This window comes from Haematobia irritans, chromosome 2 (genome assembly GCF_050003625.1).
Source record: "Haematobia irritans isolate KBUSLIRL chromosome 2, ASM5000362v1, whole genome shotgun sequence".
In the NCBI taxonomy this organism is placed as follows: Eukaryota; Metazoa; Arthropoda; class Insecta; order Diptera; family Muscidae; genus Haematobia; species Haematobia irritans.
The window spans coordinates 139,975,172-139,987,604 of record NC_134398.1 but is presented as its reverse complement, the minus strand read 5'-3'; the positions used below and the strand labels follow the sequence as shown (position 1 = coordinate 139,987,604).

The 12,433-nt window shown below is 25.8% G+C and overlaps 2 protein-coding genes across 7 annotated transcripts in view; one reads left to right on the top strand and one right to left on the bottom strand.

The window, feature by feature from the left end:
- The window catches only part of LOC142226314 (uncharacterized), a 549,856-nt gene that overhangs the window by 119,923 nt on the left and 417,500 nt on the right, over nucleotides 1-12,433 (top strand). The window lies entirely within an intron of this gene.
- Nucleotides 1-12,433, bottom strand: part of eys (eyes shut) — a 513,219-nt gene that overhangs the window by 127,266 nt on the left and 373,520 nt on the right. For all 3 annotated transcript variants that reach the window (XM_075296235.1, XM_075296234.1, XM_075296236.1), the window contains exon 8: nucleotides 4,101-4,453. In XM_075296235.1, the coding sequence (XP_075152350.1) occupies nucleotides 4,101-4,453 (353 nt within the window). The remainder of the gene's footprint in view (nucleotides 1-4,100; nucleotides 4,454-12,433) is intronic.

The window sequence follows — 12,433 nt, the reverse complement described above, 5'->3', positions numbered from 1 at the left end:
AAATTTTGTCAAAATGTTATTTCTATCGAAAATTTTGTCAAAATTTTATTTCTATAGAAAATTTTGTCAAAATTTTATTTCTATAGAAAATTTTGTCAAAATTTTATTTCTATAGAAAGTTTTGTCAAAATTTTATTTCTATAGAAAATTTTGTCAAAATTTTATATCTATAGAAATTTTTCCCAACATTTTATTTCTATAGAAAATTTTGTAAAAATTTTATTTCTATAGAAAATTTTGTAAAAATTTTATTTCTATAGAAAATTTTGTAAAAATTTTATTTCTATAGAAAATTTTGTAAAAAATTTATTCTTATGGAGAATTTTCTCAAAATTGTATTTATATAGAAAATTTTCTCAACATTTTATTTCTATAGAAAATTTTGTCAAAATGTTATTTCTATAGAAAATTTTGTCAAAATTTTATTTCTATAGAAAATTTTGTTAAAATTTTATTTCTTTAGAAAATTTTGTCAAAATTTCATTTCTACAGAAAATTTTGTCAAAATTTTATTTCTATAGAAAATTTTGTCAAAATTTTATTTCTATAGAAAAGTATGTCAAATTTATATCTATAGAAAATTTTGTCAAATTTTTTTTTCTATAGAAAATTATCTCAACATGTTATTTTTATAGAAAATTTTGTAAAAATTTTATTTCTATAGAATTTTGTAAAAATTTTATTTCTATGGACAATTTTCTCAAAATTTTATTCCTATAGAAAATTTTGTCAAATGTTATTTTTTAGAAATATTTGTCAAAAATTTATTTCTTTATAAAATTTTGTCAAAATGTAATTTTTATAGAAAATTTTGTCAAAAGTTTATTTTTATAGAAAATTTTGTCAAAATTTTATTCCTATAGACAATTTTGTCAAAATGTATTTTTTATAGAAAATTTTGCCAAAATGTTATTTCTATAGAAAATTTTGTCAAAATTTTATTTCTATGGAACATTTTGTGAAAATTGTATTTCTTTAGAAAGTTTGTCAAAATTTTATTACTATAGAAAATGTTACCAACATTTTTTTTCTATAGAAAATTTTGTCAAAATTTTATATCTATAGAAAGTTTTCTCAACATTTTATTTCTACAGAAAATTTTGTAAAAATTTTATTTCTATTGAAAATATTTAATTTCTATGGACAATTTTCTCAAAATTATATTTATATAGAAAATTTTCTCAGCATTTTATTTTATAGAAAATATTGTCAACATTTTATTTCTATAGAAAATTTGGTCAAAAATTTTATTTCTATAGACAATTTTGTCAAATTTTTATTTCTATAGAAAATTTTGTCAAATTTTTATTTCTATAGAAAATTTAGTTAAAATTTCATTTTTTATAGAAAATTTTCTCGAAATTTTTTTCTATAGAAAATTTTGTCAAAATTTTATTTCTATAGGAAATTTTGTAAAAAAAAAAATATTTCTATAGAAAATGATGTCAAAATTTTATTTCTATAGAAAATTTTGTTAAAATTGTATTTCTATAGAAATTTTTGTAAATATTTAATTTCTATGGACAATTTTCTCAAAATTGTATTTATATAGAAAATTTTCTCAACATTTTATTTCTATAGAAAATATTGTCAACATTCTATTTCTATAGAAAATTTTGTCAAAATTTTATTTCTATAGACAATTTTGTCAAATTTTTATTACTATAGAAAATTTTGTCAAAATTTTATTACTATAGAAAATGTTGCCAACATTTTTTTCTATAGAAAATTTTGTCAAAATTATATTTCTATAGAACATTTTTTCAAAATTTTATTTCTATAGAAAATTTTGTCAAAATTTTATTTCTATAAAAAATTTTGTCAAAATTATATTTCTATAGAAAATGTTGTAAAAATTTTATTTATATAGAAAGTTTTCTCAACATTTTCAGTATTTTATTTCTATGGAACATTTTGCCAAATTTTATTTCTATAGAAAATTTTGTCAAAATTTTATTTCTTTAGAAAATTTTGTCAAAATTTTATTTTTATAGAAAATTTTGTTAAAATTTCATTTTTATAGAAAATTTTGTCAAAATTTCATTTTTATAGAAAATTTTGTCAAAATTTTATTTTTATAGAAAATTTTGTCAAAATTTTATTTCTATAGAAAATTTTGACAAAATTTTATTTCTATAGAAAACTTTGTCAAAATTTTATTCCTATTGAAAATTTTGTCAAAATTTTATTTCTATAGAAAATTTTGTCAAAATTTTATTTCTATAGAAAATTTTGTCAAAATTTTATTTCTATAGAAAATTTTGTAAAAAAAACATTTCTATAGAAAATGATGTCAACATTTTATTTCTATAGAACATTTTGTAACAATTTTATTTCTATAGAAAATTTTGTAATAATTGTATTTCTATAGAAAATTTTGTAAAAATTGTATTTCTAAAGAAAATTTTGTAAATATTTCATTTCTATGGACAATTTTTTCAAAATTGTATTTATATAGAAAATTTTCTCAACATTTTATTTCTATAGAAAATATTGTCAACATTCTATTTCTATAGAAAATTTTATTTCTATAGACAATTTTGCCAAATTTTTATTACTTTAGAAAATTTTGTCAAAATTTTATTACTTTCTCGAAATTTTTGTTTATAGAAAATTTTGTCAAAATTTTATTTCTATAGGAAATTTTGTAAAAAAAATATTTCTATAGAAAATGATGTCAAAATTTTATTTCTATAGAACATTTTTTAACAATTTTGTTTCTATAGAAAATTTTGTAACAATTTTATTTCTATAGAAAATTTTGTAAAAATTGTATTTCTAAAGAAAATTTTGTAAATATTTCATTTCTATGGACAATTTTTTCAAAATTGTATTTATATAGAAAATTTTCTCAACATTTTATTTCTATAGAAAATATTGTCAACATTCTATTTCTATAGAAAATTTTGTCAAATTTTTTTTCTATAGAAAATTTTGTCAAAATTTTATTTCTATAGAACATTTTTTCAAAATTTTATTTCTATAGAAAATTTTGTCGAAATTTTATTTCTATAGAAAATTTTGTCAAAATTTTATTTCTATAGAAAATTTTGTCAAAATTTTATTACTATAGAAAATTTATCTACATATCGGAACTTGATTTGATCGTTATGTGGAGAACTTATGAAATGCTACACTGAGAAAAATATTTACGTAAAGTTTATAATCTTTGCTTCAAAAATTATTTTCATTAAATTTAGGATACAAATTTTGTAAATTTGCGTGCCTCCATTAAAGTCCCATGTCTTTGAATTAAGGCTAATTTTGCTTAAAGTAAAGAAATACATTTTTCATTTTAAGAAATTGTTCTTAAATTAATTGAAATACTGATAGTTTAGATTTAATATAAGAACGCTTCAAATAGAGGCTTAGACTTATTTTGAGGATTTAGCGTTTTTGGTTTAAAGTTTTTTTGGAATGAAGAAAAAATTTTTTACTTTGAATTATCCGTTATAATTTGGATTTTTAAACTGGCATTTGTTTGTACGTGAGTACCATTATTAATAAACCGCGAAAAGAATGTGAAAATTTGATAAATGAGACGTGAATCCTAATTTTAATTTTATTGGTCCTAGATTTAAAGCCAGATGGGTCACAAAAAAATTTCTTTATTTTAAAGAAGCCGCATCTTTGGCTCGGAATCCATACCAAAATCCTTAAGGGAAGGTCAAAATCTTTGGATCCAAGTAAACTTTTTTTTGTTGAGTGTAGTAGATAGGATTCATCATAATTTTAGGTTCGTACATACAGCTATGGTATATCCCATACTAAGAGCGTCGGAAATATTAGAAAGGCCAACAAAACGTTTAGCTTTGTCATCAGAAAATGGCCACAAAAATATTAAATCCACCACATTTTTACTCTACAGATATACACACAACTTGGTCATCCAATTGTTGCCATAGTTCAAATGCAGGCTAATCTCCTTCATCCTCAAGCCTCCAAGGTATTTTGTCATACTTACAATCGCAAAAACCAAAATCGAGGAGGAACCACTACCGAAAAAAACGAAGAACAATGGAAAACAACGTAGACAAAAAAGTTCAGTTTTGTGTACCCTCATTCCCTGGTCTCATTAGGTGCTAAGTACTTGTACTTACTCTGCACGTATGCTTATCTCATGGCCCGTGTTCACCGGTGTCTCAAGTTCACTCAACAGCATCGTTTGTAAGCCACATGAAAATTGGAATTGCAATAGACCTTTCTGCAGGAATAGGGCCATGTAATGACCACCTTTGGTACCTTGGGCAGCTGCCAACATGATGAGACCATTTGTGGCACGTGTGCGCACCTTAAGCTGGACATGCATTGGCAACACAGTATCCAACGAATCATGATGCTGAATATCCTTGTGAATGCGATGCGAAACATATGAATCCCCAGAGAAAGCGGCATTCTTGATGACAATGGGGGTTTCGCATAAAGCTCCTTGACGATCGAAGCGGCAAACGCACTGTAATGATAGAGAACATACATATGTATCAGAGTTATTATGGGGAAGATATTGAAATTAAATTTAAGTAAATTAATTGAATTTAATTAATAATGTAAGCATTGGAGATCTGGACGAAACCCACTCTCGCTTCACCTGGATTTTTCAGTCATACACCTATATGAAAATTTAACATCCCCGCTTAAGCCAAAAAACATATGCTCATTTTATTCGAAATGCCTATTCTTTTTGTTGCTCGGTGTTTTTTCTGAATACGCAAATTATGCAAATTATATAATATTTAGAGTTAAGCATTTCAAATTATTAAGGATGCCTCATTAAAATACCAAGCGGATAGTCATAATGAATGCGAAGGTTTTTTTTGTCTTAAGTTAAATAAAAATTGGGTATCCTAACACGAACAAAATTTCGTTCTTTTAAGATCCACTTGGCTTTAATACTTCTAAAAAAACTCTTCGACATTAATGAAATCGTTTATCTTAACAGGAAAGCAAAAATACGTTTAAAAATATGACATGTTTCTATAGCAACTTTTGTCAAAATGTTATTTCTATTGAAAATTTTTTCAGAATTTTTTTCTATAGAGAATTTTCTCAAAATTTTACGTCTATAGAAAATTTTCTCAAAATTTTATTTCTATATAAAATTTTCTTAGAATTTTGTTTCTTAAAAAATTTTTGTCAAAATTTTATTTCTATTTGGTTATTTAGGAAAATTTTTTCAACATTTTATTTCCATAGAAAACCTTGCCAAAATGTTATTTCCATAGAAAATCTTGTCAAAATTGCATTTCTATAGAAAATTTTTTCAACATTTTATTTCTTTAGAAAGTTTTGTCAAAAAATGTTTTCTATAGAAATTTTTTTCTATAGGAAAAATTTTATTTCTATAGAAAATTTTGCCAAATTTTTATTTCTACAGAGAATTATGTTTTTTATATTTTTTTTTATAAAAAATGTACTCAAAATTTTGTTTTTATAGAAAATTTTGTCAAAATTTTATTTCTATATAAAAGTTTAGCAGGATTTTTTTTCTTAGGAAATTTTTATTCGGATTTTGTTTCTAAGGAAAATTTTGTAAAAATTTTATTTCTATAGAAAATTTTGTCAAAATTTTATTTCTATAGAAAGGTTTATCAGGATTTTGTTTCTTAGGAAATTTTTATTCGGATTTTGTTTCTAAGGAAAATTTTGTAAAAATTTTATTTCTATAGAAAATTTTGTCAAAGTTTTATTTCTATAGAAACTTTTATCAGAATTTTGTTTCTTAGGAAAATTTTGTCAAAATTTTATTTTCATAGAAAATCTTGTCAACATTGCATTTCTATAGGAAATTTTGTCAAAATTGTAATTTCTATAGAAAATTTTATCAGAATTTTGTTTCTTAGGAAAATTTTGTCAAAATTTTATTTTCATAGAAAATCTTTTCAAAATTGCATTTCTATAGGAAATTTTGTCAAAATTGTATTTCTAAAGAAAATTTTGTCATTGTATTTTAGGAAAATTTTATTTCTATAGAAAATGTTGTCAAAATTTTATTTCTATAGAAGATCCTATAAAACTTTTATTTCTATAGAGAATTATGTTCTTTATAGAAAATTTTTTCAAAATTTTATTTTTATAGAAAATGTTGTCAAAATTTTATTTTTATAAAAAATTTTCTCAAAATTTTGTTTTTATAGAAAATTGTGTCAAAATTTTATTTCTATAGAAAAGTTAATCAGGATTTTGTTTCTTGGTAAATTTTTATCCGGATTTTGTTTCTAAGGAAAATTTTGTCAAAATTTTATGTCCTTAGAATAAAGTTTTATTTCTATTGAAAATTTTATCTGGATTTTGTTTCTTTGGAAAATTTTTTCAAAATTTCTCTGTTGGTTAAGCTACACTTGTAGTTTAGTCAATACATGGTTTTAAGCTGAAATCAAAACCAACAATAAAATTTTATTTTCCTAGAAAGTCTTGTCATTATTTTAATTTCATAGAAAATCTTGTCAGAATTTTATTTCCATAGAAGATCTTGTCAAAATTGCATTTCTATAGAAAATTTTGTCAAAATTATATTTCTATAGAACATTTTTTATTTCGTTAGAAAGTTTTGTCAACATTTTTATACCCTGCGCCACACTATGGAACAGGGTATTATAAGTGAGTGCATATGTTTGCAACACCCAGAAGGAGACGAGATAGACACATGGTGTCTTTGGAAAAAATGCCCAGGGTGGGGTCCTGAGTCGATATAGCCATGTCCGTCTGTCCGTGAACACATTTTTGTAATCAAAGTCTAGGTCGGTTCAGATATAGATATAGCTCCCATATATATCTTTCGTCCGATATGGACTTATATGGCCCCAGAAGCCGGAATTTTACCCTGTTTTGCTTAAAATTTTGCACAAGAAGAACAATTAATACTATAGTCAAGTGTGCCAAATTTTATTGAAATCGGTTCAGATTTAGATATAGCTCCCATATATATCTTTCGCCCGATATGGACTGATACGGTCCCAGAAGCCAGAGTTTTACCCCAATTTGGTTGAAAGTTTGCACTAGGAGTACAAATAGTAGTGTAGTCAAGTGTGCCAAATTTTATTGAAATCGGTTCAGATTTAGATATAGCTCCCATATATATCGTTCGCCCGATTTACACTCATATGACCACAGTGGCCAATCTTTTACTCCGATTTAATTGAAATTTTGCACAGGGAATATAATTAGCATTGTTGCTATGCGTGCTAAATTTGGTTAAAATCGGTTCGGCTTTAGATATATCTCCCATATATAGCTTTCGCCCGATTTACACTCATATGACCACAGAGGCCAATTTTTAACTCCGATTTAGTTGAAATTTTGCACAGGGAGTAGAATTAGCATTGTAGCTATGCGTGCCAAATTTGGTTGAAATCGGTTCAGATTTAGATATAGCTCCCATATATATGTTTTTCTGATTTCGACAAAAATGGTCAAAATACCAACATTTTCCTTGTAAAATCGCCACTGCTTAGTCGAAAAGTTGTAAATATGACTCTAATTTTCCTAAACTTCTAATACATATATATCGAGCGATAAATCATAAATAAACTTTTGCGAAGTTTCCTTAAAATTGCTTCAGATTTAAATTTTTCCAATATTTTTTTGCTAACATTGCGTTCCACCGTAGCCGACTTATATTTTGAGTCTATAGATTTTGTAGAAGTGTATCAAATTCTGTCCAGATCTACAAAGTGGTGCAGGGTATAATATTGTCGGCCCCGCCCGACTTTAGACTTTCCTTACTTGTGTTCTATAGGAAATTTCCAAACTTTTATTTCTATAGAGAGTTAACTATGTTTTTTTTTATAGAAAATTTTGTCAAAATTTTATTGCTATAGAAAATTTTGTCAACATTTTATTTCTATAGAAAATTTTGTAAAAATTTTATTTCAATAAAAAATTTTGTACAATTTTTTTTTATAAAAAATTTTCTTAAAATTTTGTTTTCATAGAAATTTTTTTTTCTATAGAAAATTTTCTCAAAATTTTATTTCTATAGAAAATTTTCTCAAAATTTTATTTCTATAGAAAATTTTCTCAAAATTTTATTTCTATAGAAAATTTTGTCAAAATTTTATTTCAATAGAAAATTTTCTCAAAATTTTATTACTATCTTCCCAACTCAATTAACATAAAATTAAATATCATTATATAGTTGATACTTACTTCTTAAGAAAATGTTGCCAAAATTTTATTACTATAGAATATTTTGTCAAAATTTCATTTCTATAGAAAATTTACTTTTACTTAATCCATACCGAAAGTTTAAAAAAATAATCGCACACAACTTTTCACAATTGAATTCCTTTTTTGGGCGAGATGAATATCTCAAGTTGCTGTATACAAAACAAATAGCACTCGTATGTCAAAATGTTCTGAGTACGTATAATCTCAAAAATGTCAAGCTTTATGGTAGATCTGTCAGTTGGCAGATTGCAACACTAGGGTTACCCGAAATATAATAAGCAAAATTTGGCGCAAAATTTTCTCTTTATTACACCATATTTAAATAGCAATAACTATAAATAATATTTTTGGTTGTTTCGCCAACATTTTGTTGGTTACGCTAGAATCTCGATTTGGGAATTTGTTCCCAAAGAAATACTGGCAACAGTGTCGGAGAACATGACAAGATTTTTCTATTGCCCCTGGTAATGGTCGAGGTTATAAAACTTATTGACTATGTTGCTAACAATTTTCTCACTATTAACACCATTATAACTTGCAGTATATGGTATCTAGCTAAGTGTGTTACAATTTTCGCACCATACATGAGAAACTTTGATTTTTTCTTTTGTATTCGGTTCATTTATTTTCCAGTGAAATTGGAACACCTTTTGGTTGGTGTTAGTAGTCTTTGACATTTTCTCGTTTTTCTTATTTCTTCTTTGTGACCTTCACTGATTTTCTTTTTAATTTTGTTGGCAATTTATTGCATTTCTATACTCTTTGATATGAAGCAGCAAAGGTCACATATGGCTTTATTGCAATTTCCATAAATTTCTGTTTTGTATTCAATTTGATTTCGATTTGGATTCGCTCCGATATGATTTCACTTTATTGGCATGGCCATTTTGCCAACTCTTTTGTTGTCTGCAGTGGGACGATGTAAAGAAATATTGAACAATTTCGTTTTATACCAATCATGGTTCTTTATATTTCTTTTATTTTTTCTTTTTAATTTTTTATTATTGATTTTTTGAGGGAAGAAAAAATCTGTGTTAAGTAGGTTGGTTGTTGATCCAAAACCCAAAGAATGGCAATGGAACCTTGGGTATGGATGAAATCCTTACGCTTAAAATGATGTGTGTGGGGAACATCTTTAAAAGTGAAATTGACCAACCATTTGTATGTATTGGGATGCCAGCTGAATTTGGTTAATTTAGGCTCCAAGAAATAATGCCCAAATGAAATAAAGACCCAAAAAGGAAATTAAATAAGGCCCAAGTGATATCTTACTTCTCAATGAAATACATAAGATATGAAATAAAGCCCCAAGACATGAGGGGCTATGAATATAGGCCCCATGGAAATAAGCCATACCCAGCAAAAAAAGAGCTTCCAAAAAGTAGTTTGGATCCCCAATCTGTGATCCGGAAATAGTGCCAACTTGGATCATCTCCAATAAATTTTACAAGAGCTTGTCATAGGACGGAAGTACTCCTTTTTGAATCCTTTACACTGCTTTAGAAGTTGTGCCCTGGAAGTTCATTTGAATGAAGAAATTTAAAAGGCGAATAAAAAAATTAACCAATTTCACTTTTTTAACCACATTTTTTATTATACTGTTATTTTCCTATTATCTAATTTTTACAATTTGATGGTTTTTTTCGCTCCGACTAGGGGTTGATCCTGGGTTTGTTGGCACAATATTGGCACACTCAGCAACAAACGCCATTGAACACAAAGCGCAGACTTAGACTATTTAGTCCATTATTATACCGATTCCATATTGGCCTCAATAATTAGGGACCTTCTCTTTAGTTCTCCCTGCAGACAAGGTTGTTCGCATCCCTAAATTGCGGAATTAAGAGCGGTTGACCGAAATATGTTGGAAATTGATGGTTAATGGGTGATAAATGTAAGAGGCATTTATCAATAAATCATATTGTCGGCGAGTTCGTGTTTTGGTCGGCGATACTTGAACTTCCTTTTTATACACAGAAAAAAAGTGTCTCGTAAATTTAAGACGATTTTTACAATAATTTATTACAAGAATTTTCCAGAATTTTAGTTCATTTTTCGTATCTTCAACGAAAATTAACTACTCGGAAGGAAATTTTACAAATTCTAAGTAGCAAACGTTTAGTTCATGGCCTACAAAATACGATGGAAATTTCCTTAAAAAATTTCTTAACTGGTAGTTAAAAATTCGTTTGTCATGCTATAAAACTACTTGTGAAATGTAAAGTATTTTGTAAATAATAAGTGCCATTTACTATAAGAATATTTTGTATGAGAAAATATTTTTTTACGAAAAATGAACTTGAAGGTGGATAGCAATTTCTTACTGACAATTCCTATAGTTAATAATTGTTGGTAAAAAATTACCCAATGAAATATTTTTAGTTCACATGTAATTTAATTTATAGTAATTTTCGTCAAAAATGGTAGATAACATTTCATGAAAATTTTGCAAATTTTAAGTTAAACGTTTCATCGTTCATAAACTGGTGTGCCTTTACGAATATTATTCTTAGAGTAAATTGTCAGCAGATGCGATGAACTAATGCATAGTACAGGGATCTTTATCGGCATAGTGGAATGTGATTAATGTAAAGATGATGTTACTTGAGTTTTGTTGTGCATACATGAGCGTGGGGTTGTTTTTATTTTTGTTCATTTAGTGGTTTGTATGTGTGTTTGTTATTCGCGGGTGGTTTATTTGGCTGGATGAGGTGTTGTTTTCAATAAAGGCACATGTGTTTTTGTTGTTGTAGGAATGTTTTGGCTTTGCTTGGTTTTGTTTGGCATGCTTCAGTTGTATAGTTGGCGTTGGCGTGGGTTGTTGCATCTTTTAAGCAGGCATGCAACAAGGGAATATAGGCATGGAATATTTTGGATTTTTGAGACATATATTGGTGTTTGCTTATTAAACCTTTTAAATGAAAGTTATTAATATTTTAGCGATGAGATATACGATGGCGAAATGATGATCGGTAGTTTAGAAAAAAGTTACTAAGAATATTTGGGAAAAAATGTTGAAATTGAAAATGTATTGAAATTTTTATTATTCAATGTAAAAAATTAATATTCAATTCCAGATGAATTTTGAAAATTTTTGTTACATCTCAGCGTATAGTTTATTCATAAATTGGTAAGTATTTTTTAATATGACTTTCTTTTAAAAAGAATATTTTTTATGTATATTATTATTTGCTAATTAATTTTTTTTTGAAACCAGTTTAATGTTTTTCTTTGTTGTAAAAACAATATTTAATTTCAGAGCAACTCCAGATGGATTTGAACAAATTTAAAAAATAGAGAATTGGTAAGTTTTCTTTTCAAAGTTGGCTTTCTTTCAACTAAAATATTTACGTTTTTATGACCTTTTTATCATCAAAATTACAGGTTTTTAATACCTTATTTTAGTATTTCTTTAATCAAATTTTTTGGAAACCAATGTAAAATTTTTAATGTAAAAACAAATATTTAATTTCAGAATAACCCCTTAAAAATTTGGACAAATTTTTAGTACTCCTTTGCCTGTAATTTAATAGTGAATTGGTAAGGATTCTTTAACTTTCTTTTAACCCTGGACAGTCATCCTTATTTTTTGTACATTAACGTCATCCTTCGTCATTTTGACTACGGCTGATTTCAAGACGCTATAATTTTCATCGTGAGCGAAAAAGTGAACCAAACTTGAATTTATTTTCTTATTCAATTTGGTTTTAAGTAGTATAAAACAAAAATTCATAAAATGGTCGAATTAGTATAACTTAAATTTACCATTTCCCAATGGACTAAAATGCATTTTAAATCGAAAATGAAATTACGTGTCGTCATTTTCACGAATGATGACTGTCTAGGGATATCAAGAATATTTGGTTTTTTATGCATTTTATTATTTTTTTTGTCATTAGATTTTTTGAAAACCTATTTAATAATTTTATTTAATGTAAAAAATAAATATTTAATTTCAGAGTAACCCAAATAAATTTGGACAACTTTTTATATTTCCCCTCAGCGTACAATTTAATAGAGAATTGGTAAGTTTTATATTAAAACTTTGGCTTTCTTTCAACTAGAATATTTATTTTATTATATCTTTCACATCGATAACAACACAATTTTATGAGTTTATTTAGAATACTTCATTATTTCTCTAATTGTTTCAGGTACAAATTTTATGAGATATGTTTTCCAAAGAAAAGTTGGATTCCTTACACCATTTGATAAAATGTCCCAAATATGGTAAGTTACAAGCTAAAATGAAGAATTAAAATTATAT